The sequence below is a fragment of the Rousettus aegyptiacus genome, unplaced genomic scaffold, assembly GCF_014176215.1.
Source record: "Rousettus aegyptiacus isolate mRouAeg1 unplaced genomic scaffold, mRouAeg1.p scaffold_m13_p_2, whole genome shotgun sequence".
Taxonomy (NCBI): Eukaryota; Metazoa; Chordata; class Mammalia; order Chiroptera; family Pteropodidae; genus Rousettus; species Rousettus aegyptiacus.
The window spans coordinates 76,084,014-76,099,156 of NW_023416295.1; the positions used below are offsets into that span (position 1 = coordinate 76,084,014).

General features: G+C 41.3%; 1 protein-coding gene across 7 annotated transcripts in view; it reads left to right on the plus strand.

Annotated features, from left to right (window-relative positions):
- The window catches only part of TMEM163 (transmembrane protein 163), a 342,830-nt gene that overhangs the window by 253,970 nt on the left and 73,717 nt on the right, over positions 1 to 15,143 (plus strand). For all 7 annotated transcript variants that reach the window (XM_036237865.1, XM_036237866.1, XM_016164021.2 and 4 more), the window contains 2 exons: positions 2,718 to 2,761; positions 4,163 to 4,254. In XM_036237865.1, coding sequence (XP_036093758.1) covers positions 2,718 to 2,761; positions 4,163 to 4,254 — 136 coding nt within the window. The remainder of the gene's footprint in view (positions 1 to 2,717; positions 2,762 to 4,162; positions 4,255 to 15,143) is intronic.

A 15,143-nucleotide genomic window follows, 5' to 3' on the forward strand; every position in this document is an offset into this window, starting at 1 on the left:
TCAAAAGGGCCCTAGTCTGTTGTCCACTGTTAAATTTGCACCTGCTTTAAAGGCACTGCTGGACTTTTGTTGGCCCTGTGGTGGCTTTCAGCTTACCTTAGCCAAGTGCGTGGGGGCCTTCAGGAGCACCTACTTTGAAATCTCTACCTGGATGAGTCATCCTGACACAGGCTTGCTGTTCTGCAAGTAGAACCCATTCCTAGTGTGAGGGAATTGGAAATGTCCTGATGAAAACCTCACAGTTTTGCTCTCTTTTTGTAGCAACGGGGGCTGTTTAAATCATTCTTACCCTTTCTTTTGAGTCTGTTCTTATCTCAGAATTAGGATGTGTCACATTTAGTTGTAGGCCAAAGAAAATAAGGTTATTCCTTTATACTCTTCAGAAATTCCCGAAAGGTTGCTTATCTCTTCCATTCTGGTTCCGGGCTAATGACTGTTCGCTGTTATTCCATCATGAGTACTGGGGAGTTGCCGCGAAGAGAGGCTGCCTGAGCCAAGGCTGTATGGAGGGCCCTTCAGTGTACCCGGGTCCTCCATACAATTTGTGGCTTTTTCTCCTTTTCCATCTCATCACGAGATTATACGGAGCCAATTTATCAGTAAGTGACACATGTTAATCCTTCTCTTCTGTGAAGGACTCTGGGTTAACTTGGAGCCCTCTTCTTGTTCATATTCGCCCTGGTACAGGGGGAGAGAACAGTATTAATATGGGCAGGCCGAACTCACAAACACAGACAGAGCTTTCCAGTCTAATTCTTTAAGTGTTTGAGGTCATGGGCGCTGACTCTGATTGAATCAGGGAAACTCCACCGGTCAGTGAGTGAAGTGACCAGCTTCTTCGTCGGAGTCCAGAGTCTGAGACAAGGGTCTTTATTTTCTCAGTATGGTCAAGTGGGCATCCACCTCTTAGAAATCTCTAGCCCACTGTATAAATGTCTGATATTACCAAACAACTTAATTAAAACTTTCACAGTCGTGGTTTACTGCTTGGGAAGCTGGCAGTCTTCTGTGACAGTGAGTGAAGTGCTTTTCCGGCCATGCCTTCCATCTCGTGGTGCCCAGGCTGGAGGGGGTGGGGAGAGACAGAGCAGGAGCTGCGGCTGGGCCAGCCTTCGTGATCCATTGTGTATGTCAAACATCTGTGCAAGATGTTAGTGGGAGTTCAAAACATTTTCACTGTTGATAGAGAAGTAATCCACAAAAAGCACACAGCTAAGATAGTCTAAAAACAGGCTGTAAAGGGGGGGGGGGACATACACTCATTTTGACTTGTTTCTGTGAAAGTTTACTAAGCATAATTAACAGTTTCTGAGCACTACTGCAAGCCAGGCTCAGTGTTCCATGGGGAATCTTAGTGCTGAGGGCAACCAACGAGGCATCCTCTGCCTTTTTCACACATGCCAATGTGGCCTGTGAGTTGAGTTCTTTGGGAAGGCCCAGTGCCCCTTTGCACTGCCACGGCTGTGTTGCCCACAAAAGTTATAGTTGGTCACTGCGCACAGCTGGCTCTGCCCTTCTCCCTGTGCTCGTAGGAGCAACAGTAAGGATGACTAGAGCAGCTCATGTCAGAAACAAAGAGGGTCAGCAACTTAATAGATTGCATTACACAGCCTGAGGACTGGCATGTGGCTGAGTGTTAGGAAGTCTTGGAAACTAGTAAGCCAGAGGTTCTTTCTTTCCCCAGGGCTGTTTACCCCATCCTGTCTTTCTGCCCCTCAGTCTTTATAGCAATGAAAATTCATAGAAAATGAATGCTTGCTTCACATTGGGTCACATGACCCCTTGTGGTTAGGGACGGGGGTACAAAACAGAACAGGTCTGTGCAAGGCCCATTCCTGGATCCTATGGACGGAATGGAGAGCAGGTCCCAGAGAAGGGGGTGAGCTGAGTGGGATTATTGACCTCCATGCCCCACACCTCTCTTACTCAATGAGTGAGTGCTTGCAACGCCTGTGCCCAGAATAATCCTCTTCAAAGCTTTGCCAACCCACTGGGTAGGGTTTCATTTTTTTGTTGGAGGATGGACGTTTGCTTGTTCAGTGTGGAGAGCTGCCTTTATTAGGAAGTACTGAGAACAGTCTTCGAAGCTGGATATTACTTGGGTACAGAGCAGATCACTCAATTAGGCAAAGGTGCTACTCAGTTGATAGATTTTTAAATACGGATAAGTGTCTTAATTACACTTGTTACATCTACATTTGCAGATTACCTGTTGTTTAAGATCATTTGTTATTATCATCAATTAGATTTTAAACTCTGATGGGCAAGAGGTTTATTTTAACTGTTAGCAATACATGTGCATGTAGATACTACTAATTACCTTATTATGGGAACAGTTTGGGTGGTTCTACTTTCATTTGGGAAATGTAATGCAGTTCCCAGCTCTCTATTCCCTGTTGCTGAATTTTCAGAGTCTCAGCAGTCATTTGATTGACAACTGCTTAAGCATTTTCATTCTGAAACTGGTCCTTTGGTCTCAGAGCACACTGTGAGGGGAAGCTGCTGTAGGTGAGGTCTGGAATCTTCATTTCACTCTGCTTTTTTTTTTTTTTGTAGTTCTCAGATTTTACAACTACAGTTAATTTTTAATTTTATTCTCTTGGAACTTTTCCATTGATGTTTAAAAGGGCACATGAAACATATTAATGTACTCACAAATGAGGGATAATATCCACGAGGTCTTAAAATATTCTGAATAATATTTTCTTTCTTTTTAGCTGTCTCCGTTATGAGGTACAGCGCCTCTGCTTTTGGGTTTGCAGTAAGTAACCTGAAATGTACTTTTATGAAGTTTTGCACGTTTTTTTCCTGAGCCCACGAATCTTTCCCTGGGCTCTCAGTTAAGATGGTGTTAGCAGATGAGAATTTAGCATGACAGACACACCTTTTATGGAAATAGCTTCTATAAGAAATCACAATTTAATAGAAGCAAATTGCAGTGATGCTGTATGATCCTCAAGAACAGATTAGGGGCTCACATTTCTCACAGCTGATTGAGAAGATGTTTTAGGATTTCAGCCCTTTCCACTCCTCAAGGCTGTAGGTTTGAAAGTGGGCACACACTGGAGTGAAGCCTCTGCTGGTGCAGGCAAAGTGTTGGGAGTTAAGAGCCAGGGCTGCTGGCACTTGATAAGTCCCGCTGCAGCCCGACCAGGGGTAACCTGGCTTCCCAGCCTGCTTCCTGATGCTAAAACACAACATCAAGTAAAACAGGTCTCAGGTGTTTTATAGACTAGACATGTTGAAATCTCGGGTGAAGGTTCCCCATGTCCCTTTAAGAGAGTGCTAGTGCTTGTAGTTTTTCAGATGATGAGTGCGGTATGGCGCAATGACTCACTCATACAGAGAGCTCCTGTAAACATCCCTCCTGCATAGCTTTAGGGATTCTGGTACCTGAGGGTGTGTGTTCCTGTTCCCAAACCCACATCTTCCCTTTGTTGTGAGAACTTAAGGGGTTACAGAATCTTTTCAGGATCTTTCTAAGTTGCGGGACTGTCTCTCCAGAAAATGCACCGCTCCACACACACACTCAGACACACACACACACACACACACACACACACACACTCCTCTCTTTTTCTTCTCCTTTGCCTCCCTTCCTCCCTCTTCCTCACATTTACTCATTCATTCAAAAAAAAAAAAAAAAAGCATTGAATTTCAAACTGTTGGCAGACTTCCCAGAACCTTTGGACGACCCTACCCTCACCCTGGTCCCCAGGTAGAACAGTCCCATAGAGAACCAGAAACAGAACTCACCCCGCATATTTTACTTGGGACATACAGGAAAATGCTGACATTATCTTCCTTACCATGGGGAAGCCATTTTTATATGTGTCAGAACGTTGTGCTCCTCCTCCATACCTCCAGAATGCTGGGAGCCAGGGGCCCCAGGAGCGTACCCAACATGCCACATAGCGTGTTTTCCCAGGCCATGGGAGCAGTGTGAGAGGCGAGGAGGAGCTGGCATGTGGGGTGCCATGGGCTCCAGCTCTCCAGGATCCACCGTGAGAAGGATGGGTGGCCTGTGTCATAGTGATGCCAACCCGCTTTGCTCTGAGGTCACTTGCTCAGATGTTCCATTCACAGAACAGTTGCCTTGTATCTTCACAGTTGTGTCCTATTGATTCTGGAAAGCCACTAATGCTGTATCTCCTTCTCCTAGTTTGATGCCATCCTTGATGTCCTATCATCGGCGATTGTCCTGTGGCGTTATAGCAACGCAGCTGCTGTACACTCTGCCTATAGAGAATACATGTAAGTGGATTTTTATCTTCTTCCGGACTGCAGAACCCTTGCAAATGAAGGCCACATAATTAGGTTGTCAGCACAGCTTACTCTGCAACTTTGGTCCCAGTCACAGGAATAAGGCTCCCAAATTGCCTTCGAGAATGGCTGGTGTGATATAAGCCATGTGATAGACCCCTTCTGTGATGGTCAGAGGGATGGAATGTCCCTTTATAATTCTCTCTGTTCTCTGATCTTGAGTCCCGAGTGAATATTTGTATGCTCATTTGTCTGCCTATCAGTTTGTGCATTAATCTATCAGTTTTATCTATCCTTCCATCCTTTCTGTTTCTGTTATTGGAATCTTTGTTCCCTTAAATTTTCATGTTTTTTCTTTCGAAAGAAGATGAATTCTCCAGTAATTTACAAAAAAAAATGTCTTGAGGGCATTCTAAATTATTCCACTTATCTTCCATCCCTCTTTGTGTTAGAGAATATTGCTTGCCTCAGTCTTCACATCCTCTGGGGGATGATTTTGTCTTTGAAGGATTTGTGTTTGAGACCATAAAACTTGTGTCTATTCCAGCTTCCATCTTTTTATTTCATTTGTAATCCTCAGCGTGATAACAATACAATTCCAGAGTGAGATTTTTTGGCTTTAAATCTCAGCTCCCCCACTTGTTACCTTTGTGACCGTGAGAAGCTACTGTCTGGTCTGTATCTCGTTTCCTCATCTGGAAAAGTAGGAAAACGATACCTCCTGTAAGGGTTGTTGTGATGATTGTATGACTGAGATATAATCATCACAGAATAAAACACACACACACAGCGCGCGCATGCACGCGCACACATACACGCACACACATGGAAGGAGAGAGGGAAGGAAGTAGAGAGAGAGAATGAGAGAACAAGAGAACAATCTGTGGCCTGTAGTTTAGGAAACCTTAGCAACCATCGCTAATTATTAAGGGAGCTCCCCTGGGCCTGAGCCAGCACTGGTCATCAGGGTGCGAGGTTTACCCTACCTCTGCAGCTTGTGAACGGTTGACTACTAATGAGTAAATGTCCCTTGCTGTGGTTTGTGGTGGTGCCCAGACAAAGGTATTTTTGGTGGGAATGCTGTGTCATACTCAAACATACAAATTTTGGGTGCCAGGAGACTCAGGAGATATATACGAGATTGCGTGTGCCAAATGGAAAGCTTTTGAAAGATGATGCCAAACTGATTAGCAGATGAGAACAAATATTAATTTATTTCATCGTTGGTTTTAGCTAGAGCACAGAAACTTCTTTTAGGCGTTAATTATTTATTTTCATGTGCTTCTTTCAACAAATGTAATTTAAGTATCAAAAGGGTCAAATTTGTGATACGTGATATTGTTTAGGATAAGGTTAATTTTGAAAAAAGTGAGTCAATTTGTGGTTCAAAAAATTTAAAATAAGAAAATTGAAAACAAGAAATTGAAAATAAGAAAACAATAGTAGTAAACTGATTTTGTAAGATTTCGACTGATGGTACTGTAATCACCACAGTTGAATTAACATTTGTCTAGCCAAAACAGCGGCTAATGCGTCCACCCAAGCTGTTGCTGGCTGTTATTGGGGGAATACAGTGAGAACAATGAGAACAGTACAGAGTGCAACCCAGAGATACACTTAAATTTCAAGGACTAGTTCCTGTCCTATTAGAGAACATATATCCTTTGTTCCTGTAGTTCTGCCATTTGAGATGATAGCCACTAGTGGGTATTTTAGCATTTATACGTGGCTGGTACTAAGAGGTGTTGTAAGTGTAAAATACACACCAGATTCAAAAGATGTAGAAAGAAAGAATGTAAAAATTTTATTTATAATTTATAAAATATGAGTTATATTTCGATATAAGAATAGTTTGGCTATATTGGGTTAAATAAATGATTACAATTAATTTTACTTATATTTACATTTTTAATGTGAGTTTTAGAAATTTAAAGTACACAGATGGTTTATTTTGTTTCTATTGAGCCTTGCCCTCAAAAGAGAAAGCTCTCCCCTCTGCCTTTTTTTATTTTAGAATTAATAATCTAGAATATGATGTGCAATTCTAGAAGGAATTGAGTTCAGTGTTTCTCAGTTTTTCTCTTCTAATATGCTTATTTTTAATCTGATTTTCTTTATGCTAAAATGAGCTTCTTACATATTAGTCACAAAGTCACACATTGTTGTGGCTTTTCGACAGTGTTGGGATCTCTGTATTTGCCCGGGGGCCTGGAGATTTTCCAAGATTAAGATTGATAAAAGAAAATGGCTTTGATTTTAATGGTCCCAAAGCAGGTATCATTTTTAAAAAATGTATGTATTAATACCCAAAAGGCAAAAACTCACAGAGGAGTTGTTTTGATAATTCTCAGATAATAGTTCATGTGATTATGCTAGTGAATTTATTCAGAGAGTCTTAATCTGGGGATTAAAATGACACTCACAATTCTCTATTGTTGGCTTTAGTTTAAAGTTTTAATCTCTGGCTCATTCCATGTAAATTAAAAAAACATGAAATTACTACCAGCTGAGAAAGTGATGTTTGCATATTAATGAGCATGAATGAATTATGATAGACAGAGCTGGAAAAGCTATTGATTTTCAGTTGTCAGAGAATAATATTTGAGAAAATGAGGACGGTACCCAACAGGTTCTTAGTTAATTCTTCTAATTTCCTACTTGGACTCTAAACTTCAGAATGAATCTTGAGCTTGGAATTGCCAATGCAAACAAATACCTTATTCAGCCTTGCCACCTGCTGACTGTGAATGTTATGGGATGTTTGATGCTCAAAGGAAGAGTATGTCTTCAGCACTGCCACAGAATGGAGCTTCAACCAATAGTTCTGTTTTATACTTTTTTACTGTGGTAAAAAACACATAACATTAAATTTATCATCTTAAACATTTTAAGTGTACAGTTCAGTAGTGTTAAATATATTCACATTATTGTCAACAGATATCCGAAGTTCTTCACCTTGCAAAACTGAAACTCTACTCATTAAACAGCTCCCAACTACCCCTCCCCCGTCCCTTGACAACAACCACTCTGGCTTTTGTTTCTATGAATTTGACTACTTTAGGTACCTCATTATAAGTGGGATCCTACAGTATTTATCCTTTCATGACTGGCTTATTTCACTTAGCATAATGTCCTCAAGCTTCATCTATATCGTAGCATATGTTAGAATTTCTTTTATTTTTAGGGCTATGTAATATTCCATTGTATGTATAAATTACATGTTGTTTATCTGTTCATCTGTTTATAGACATTTGGGTTCTTTCCACCTCAACTATTGTGAATAATGCTGCTATGAACATGGGTGTACAAAAATCTCTTTATGACCGTGCTTTTAATTCTTTTGGATATTTATCCAGAAGTGGGATTGCTGGGTCACAAGGTAGTATTATTTTTAATTTTTTCGAGGAACCTCCACAGCTATTTTCCATAGCAGATGCTCCATTTTGTAATCATACCAATTAGTTATTTATTTTGAAAAGCTCCAAATTTGTCAAGTTACCTTCTTGTGGTGAGGGATATGTGTGAGCAGTTAGGTGGACCATCGGTTTTACGCATGGTCAGAGTTTTCAACAAGTGAGTAAGTTAGGAGAAGGGGCAAGGGAGTCAACTTTGTTTGAAAGGGAGGGATTCTAAGAACTCACTAGAATATCCAAGCTGGGTAAGGAGTAATGGGAGGACAATGGCAAGGTTAAGGAATAGTCATCATAGATTAGAAATCTCTCTTAGCTTGACAGTTGTTGGTGTGGGACACTAATTTGAAAGTGGGATGCTAAAAGCTAGGATGTCACAGGTGGTTTGTGTATGGATTTAGGCTGGGAGTGGGGGGCTGACGTAGGGTGAGGACAAAAGAACAGGTGCGAGGCCAGGAGTTGGCTGGATGCTCCACCCGGGATTGAGGGAATGTTTGTAGAATTTAGGGAGGAGATGAGGGGAGTGACGCAGGTGCTGTTGTCCTCAGCAAATGGAGGAGAAGGGCCAGGAGGTGGGGTTAATGACAACGAGGTGTGGTGGGTGGTTTGGAAGGAGAAAGCCTGAGAAACTGGTTTGGAATTTACCAGGTGAGAGAGGCTTTGCGAATGTGGGTGAGAGAGAAGGCAACTTCCTCAGGAACAGCTAGGTTTTATTAGACCAAGAGGTAAGGGGAAGAGTCAGAAGAGTCCAAGGATGTGGAGACTGGAAGTAGGATGAAAATGTTTGGGAGAGAAGGGAGCCAGGCTACTCAAGGGGACACAGAGAGTGTGGTTGTAAGGCTGGGGTGGTGATGGTTGTTCTGGTGACATTCATTGAAGGAAGCATGGAGTGAAACAGTCTTTAGGGTATTTTCTCCTTTGTTTTAATAAAAGAGGTTTGCATCCACACACACTTGTTTAGACATATAAAAATTCTCTGCAAGGATACAAAGGAGACTGGCAGCAGGATCGCCTCTGGGAGGGGAACTGGGGACAGACGAAGGGGGGAGACATTTTCTTTATGTCCTTTAGACCAGGGCTGTCCAACAGAATTCTCTGGGATAATAGACATTTTCTGTGTCTGCATTGTCCATTGTGGTAGCCACAAGCCGCATGTGGCCATTGAGTACTTGCCATGTGGCTCGAGTGACTAAAGAACTGGGTTTTTAACTTATTTCATTTTAATTAAAATAGTCACATGTGACTAGTGACTGATGTATTGGACAATGCCTCTTTAGATGGTTTGATTATTTTTAATCTATATATTTTTAAAACAGACAAAGTTGTTAATAAATCAAAGTCCAGGGGATTTGGAAATGAGAGAAAGGTATCGATGGAGGGAAGGAGGTGCTGGAGGTAGAGGGCGTGGGAGAAATTAGTGTAGGAGGAACTTGGCAAGGCCAAATGACACAGGGAATTTCATGCCTGTCTCAGCCATTCTCAGCCCTTTGTACCATGTAAGGCCACAGGAAATATAGCCTTCTGCTGTTGTCAGCTGTGGAGGGCCATCGGGATGCTTGCTAGGGAAGGTACAGATTGATGCTCATTGCTCATCAGGGGCCTCTGACATTTTACACGTGATTGCAGCACACAGGTGGGAGTCCCCATGGAGGCTCCCCAGTCCCAGCTGTCTCTTCGGGCCATCCGTCAGCTACTGAGTTGGAGAGGTGGAGGCAGATGGGAGGCTGCTCACCTTTACAGGCTTCTAAGTCTACAGCACTGAGGCGAAACACACAGCCCAGGAGGTCGGTTGTTTGTTCCAAATGGACCTCCAAATGGCATTAAGCTCAGCAGCCAATTGGAGAGCTCTGGAGGGGATATTCTTCGAGAGGCATAAATCCTTCGTGTGTCTCTTCATGTGAAATAAATGGTCCATACTGGTTCTTACCCAGGCAGGGCATTTGCTCCGTTTTCTTTTCCAATTTGCTGAGCCAAGTGCTTGGCCTGAAAACTACCAGTCGACAAGATGGCTTGACAGTCCTTTGATTACTGGTTTCAACAGCACTGTCGCTGCTTTTGGAAATAGCTCTGGAAATTGAAAAAGAAAAGTCACTGATTCAGTTAAGAAATGATGGATTGGTAATTTGCTTTTGGTGTCTGATCTAAGTAGACGGCAAAGACAATGAGTTATATGAAGAACACGTTAAAATAGTGCCACGTCTGCTTCTCTTCTCATGAGATATTTGATCTGACCTTACATCAGGATCTCCAGGAAAGCGAATTGCATTTCCTCCACATTTGTCTAGTGCTGTTAGCTTTACAAAGCTGTGGAGTGCATTTTAGCTCAAGAGCAGACCCTGAACCAGAGGAATGAATAACTTCAGAGATTCCCTCAGTGACTAATGAGAGCCAATGCAGAAGGCAGAGGCTGGACAAGATGGCATGAACTCACCTGCCTTGAATAGTTCAGTTTAGTCTTGCCTGACGGCAGAAAGATATTGCCTTCTGTCACGAAAAGGGCATATGAAACCTCCCGTGACACAGACATGACAGCAATGGTTGTGCTGTGGACAGGACACAGTAGGGGAAGGAATATTAGGTTCCTTGGTCTCTGTTATGAGTTGAATTGTTTTCCCCAAAAAAGATGTTGTAGGCTTAACCACCCACCCACAGAATGTGACCCTATTGGGAAATAGGGTCTTTGCAGATGTAACTAAGTCAGATGAGGTACTGATCCAGTGTGATACTGGAGTCCTTATAAAAAGAGAGGAGTCACAGAGATAGACACACAAGAAAATGACCATGTGATCACAGAGGTAGAAGTCAGAGTGATGTATATACGAGTCAAGGAATGCCAAGGATTGTTGGCAAGCAGCAGCCACTAGAAGAGGTAAGGAGGGATTCTCCTCTACAGGTGTTGGAGGGAGTGTGAGTCCAACACTTTGATATTGGACTTCTAGCCTCCAGAACTGTGAGACAATATATTTCTGTTGTTTTAAGTCCTCCAGTTTGTAGTGCTTTGTTATAGCAGTCACAGGAAACTAATACTGTCTGTGAGAAGAATTCTCTATCAGAACTATACTCACCCGCTCTGTGACCTTAAGTGATTTATCAATCTTTCCCCAAACCAGTTTTCTTATGTGTGAAAGGGAAGAGGGCCATGATAGCTACTGAAAAGCACTGTGGCGATAGTTAAACATGATGTTCTGTGTAATATCCGTCTATACTCAAAAAATGTTAGGCCACTTATTTTCCATTGCTAGAGTTTTGAAAATGTTTTTTAGTTAGTCATACTGAGATAGTTCGAAATTGTTCTCTTGTTTTACTTTGATTTTCAAGAGCATGAAATAAAAGAATTGGCCAAGAAAATTGAAAAACTCGAACACAACTTTGGCGTATGTAGAAAGTTGCTTTTGACCTCGAGACTTGGGAGTAGTAGTGTAGTGAGGCAATGAGATTATTCCTTGATTTCCTGACTTCACCTCCAAATCCCCTCTACCCAAAAGAAATCTGAAACAAGGTAAAGCAACATGTGATTATTGTAAAAGGTTGAAGTAATTCATAGAGGTACAGAGAATACAGTAAAACTCACTTGTTATAGGGCCCCCCAGAACTAACATTTTGCATGTGTAAAACACACACGCACACACACATACATACACACACACACACACACATTTTTAAACCCAAGTAGATGTTGTATGTATACTCCTTTGAAAACTGGGTTTTCTCTATTAACCACCATGTTTTGAATATCATTTCATCACGTGATAGAAATATGTCATTTTTTTGATAGCTAGCCGTATGGGTGTATTCTATGTATGGATTTAACATATTTTGTTTAAGCAATTTTCTACTGAAGATGTGGGTTGTTTCGAGGGTCTTTGAGTGAGAAACAACCCAACAGAACTGTCCTTACCCATTAGTATTTTAATGCTTGTCTTCTGATTTCTTTAGGATAAATTACTGGAAATCTGGGTCAAAGAATTTGCTAATTTAGAGTTTTGATGCCTGATGTCAGACTGTGCTTCAAAAAGACCATACTGATTGACATTCCCACTGGCAGGACTGAGAATGTCTGTTTACTCACCTTTGGCAGCACTGTTATAATTCTTTTTGATCTTAGCCACTTGTCCAGGTGGAAAATTGAATTCTCTATGTTAATATACATTTCTTTAGGTACTGGTATAGTTGAGCATATTCTCTTATGCTTTTTTTGGCATCTGTATTTCTTTGGGGGAATGAGTTGCCAGAATTTCAGATGGGATTGAGAAGCCTTTTATTTCTGTTTTGGGACATTTCCCAGACTCCAGCTAGAATATGGGTGACTAAGGAAGTGCAACTTTCGTAATTGATCAGGTCCTTCCTGCCTTGCCCCCTAACTCTCATAGTCTTTTTCGCAGTGCCATATGTTTTTCTTTCTTAGATCTAATTACCTGTATTTAATTTACATATTGGTATGTTTGTTTATTATCCATTGCCTATCACAAGACTTTAAGCTCATTAGGGTAAGGGTATTCCTTAACTATCTTATTCTTTCCATTTTCAGTCCCTAGACTAATGCCTGGTACTTAAAGAGTTTCAGAATGAAAGAGATTGAGCCGTGGAACCCTTCCATCTTATGTAAATTTATCCTTTATGAAGATGATAATAAGTATTTACTGAGCACATGCTTTGTGCAGCTATCATACCAAGCTCTGTTAGGTAGCGGTATTATTTAACACCTGGTAGAGGAGTTAATACTTTTCCTGAAGGCACATGGGTAGTAGTGGATACAGCTGGGGTTTGAACTTAACGTCTTTCTGTTTCTGAAATTTGCTTGTTACCATTATGCAATGCTACCTTTCCAAATGATCAATTGTATTGGTGTTACCAAGTTTTTTGTCTTCCTCCTCCCCCACTTCCTCCTAGAAATGCCCCTTCCTAGCAATTAGCCACAACCCAAGGTTAATTGGAGGGACAGAGAAAGTGGTCATGAAGCCAGAGGAATTAAGGGGTATAAAATTCTCCAACTGGAAAGGCAGTCCTAGGCTTCGGTTCTAACCTTGCAAGGTGAATAAATGGTTTGCAGTTGGCCACACATGGATCTCCTGACAGATGGTTGTCATGACAAGCACTGCAGCTCTCCCAGTTTCAAAGGCCTTGCCAATGAAGACTTTTGTGTTGACTGTAGCTGGACTTGTTGCACACTCTTTAAAGTTTTGGTTCCTGTTTACAGGATGCACTGGCACCTGGGTAGGGTCTGCTCAATCCTGGGCTGAGGGCTTTGCCATCAAGGAACAGGAGTCCACCTTTGTCCACAGCAGTGGCCTTTCCTGTGGCACCTGCTGTCAGGAGAAGCCATTTGCCAAGTGGAGAATGTTCTATCCCCAAGAATGCCATAGCCAAACACCTGGATGTTTCACCTCAAGGACAGTCACCCTTTGGAAACTTGAGCCTTGAAGGCATAGCATTTGCCACTCTTGGCTACAGTAGCATAAACCACTGCCTGTGCTTTGAGGTGAATGGACTTAGTTCAGGAGCCCTCTGGAAAGTGAGATTTCAGGCAGTTGAGAACCAGGTCCTTCTCTCATCCTATTCTCAGAAGAAAAAACTTTGTGGGCTTGGTTTCTCCATAGTTGTCTTTAAAATTTTAGGGTCAGAGTTTTCATGGTATTGTTATTCTTTCTTCAGTCTCCAGATCTTGTCCTGCGTGTTAGCTGTTCAACATTTTAAATTCTGTTTGATTTTGAGTGGTACTTGCCATTGACAACACCAAAATGTTGATGTTGGTTATAGCTGTGATGACTTTCTTCCTTTTACTTTTTGTATTTTCTGAAAAATATTTTACAGGGTACATATCTTTGTAATCCTATCAAAAATACTCCCCCCCCCCTTTTAGAGAATATAAAAAGCAAGCCAGTCTAGGAACAAAGAATAAAGCTTTCATCCATGTTGATACTGCCTTCCTGTAGCTATCCTACTGAGCAAAATAGAGATAACTATATTTTTTTTTTAAAAAAACAAAACAGCCTTATTATAATATAATTCACATAGCATCCAGTTCATGCATTGAAAGTGTACAAGTCAGTGACATTTAGTATATTCAGAGTTGTGCATCTATGACCACAATCAATTTTAGAACATTTTCATTACCATAAAAGGAAGCCCTGCTCCCTTTAGCTTCCACGACTCCAAACTCCCTGCCCCCAGCCCTAGGCAACCACTAACATAGTGTCTGTCCCTACAGTTTTGCCTATTCTGAACCTTTGTGTAAATGGAATCATATACTATGTGGTCCTTTTTGGCTTAGTTTAAAATGTTTTCAACATTCTGCCACATTATACCATGTATCTGTATTTCCTTTCTTTTTACTGCAGTATAATATAGTCCATCATACGGATATGCCACATTTAATTTATCCATTCATCAGTTGATAGACATTTGAGTTGTTTCATCCTTGGGCTATTATGAACATGTCTATACGCAGCAGTGTTTATGTGGACATATGTTCTCATTTTTCTTGGGTTTATACATAGGAGCAGAATCGCTGGGTTGTATGGTAACTCTGTGCCTAACATAGTTAACTCTTTGTCTATTTTCCAAAGTGGCTGCACCATTTTACATACCCACCAGCAATGTGTGAGGGTTCCGATTTCTCCACACCTTTGCCAACACTTGTTATTGTCTGTCTTTTTGATTCTAGCAATTCTAATGGGTGTGAATGATATCTCATTATGATTTTGATTTATACTTGACAGTTTATACGCTTTCAAAAAAATCACCCTTCCCTTGTTTGAGTCTTGGTTTTGATTCCCACAAACCCTTAAGAAGTTGCTATACCCCTGCTTATAAAGTATCTCGTGTCTGAAGAAAGCTTCTTCCATGAGGCCTTCCACCCCTGATAATGTCTTCCCGGCTTCCTTAACGGCTCTGCAGAGTCTGCCTTTTGGCCTTACAGGCTGAGGCTTGGTTTTGGTGGAACAACGACAGGGTTCTCAGATTAAACACACTCACAGTACTGACATGTAAAAATAGCATGCCGATTTATTAGTGGATGAAGTTTCTCTGTCATAAGACTCCGTCTGGGTATCCATGTGGTTTCTTCCATTTTCTTCCTGTAAGTAGAAATGTAAAAAAAAAAAAAAAAAAAAAAAAAATCCTGGACATTAAAACAGCAAGAGTTAAGTGAATACAGTGTTTTGTGGCATCAGGCTCTGAGAGCCAGACAGATCAGTGTGTACCCCAGAGATGCCGTTTGAGTCTAAAAGGAACCTCCTTTGAGATCAAGACACTAACTAAGATTCCTTCTCCTTTGGGTAACACATTTTGGAGAGATCCACCATATTTGCCTCTGTAGCAACCTTTTTGGTGTTTTCTTAGTTGACCAACCCCTTTTCTGTTTTATGACCTTTTTCTTTAGTTACGTTGATACTAACAACATTGGCTAGCAATGGAGAAGACTTCCTATTTTTTTTTTTAATTCTATCTTTTCTAGCTTTTTGGGTTTCG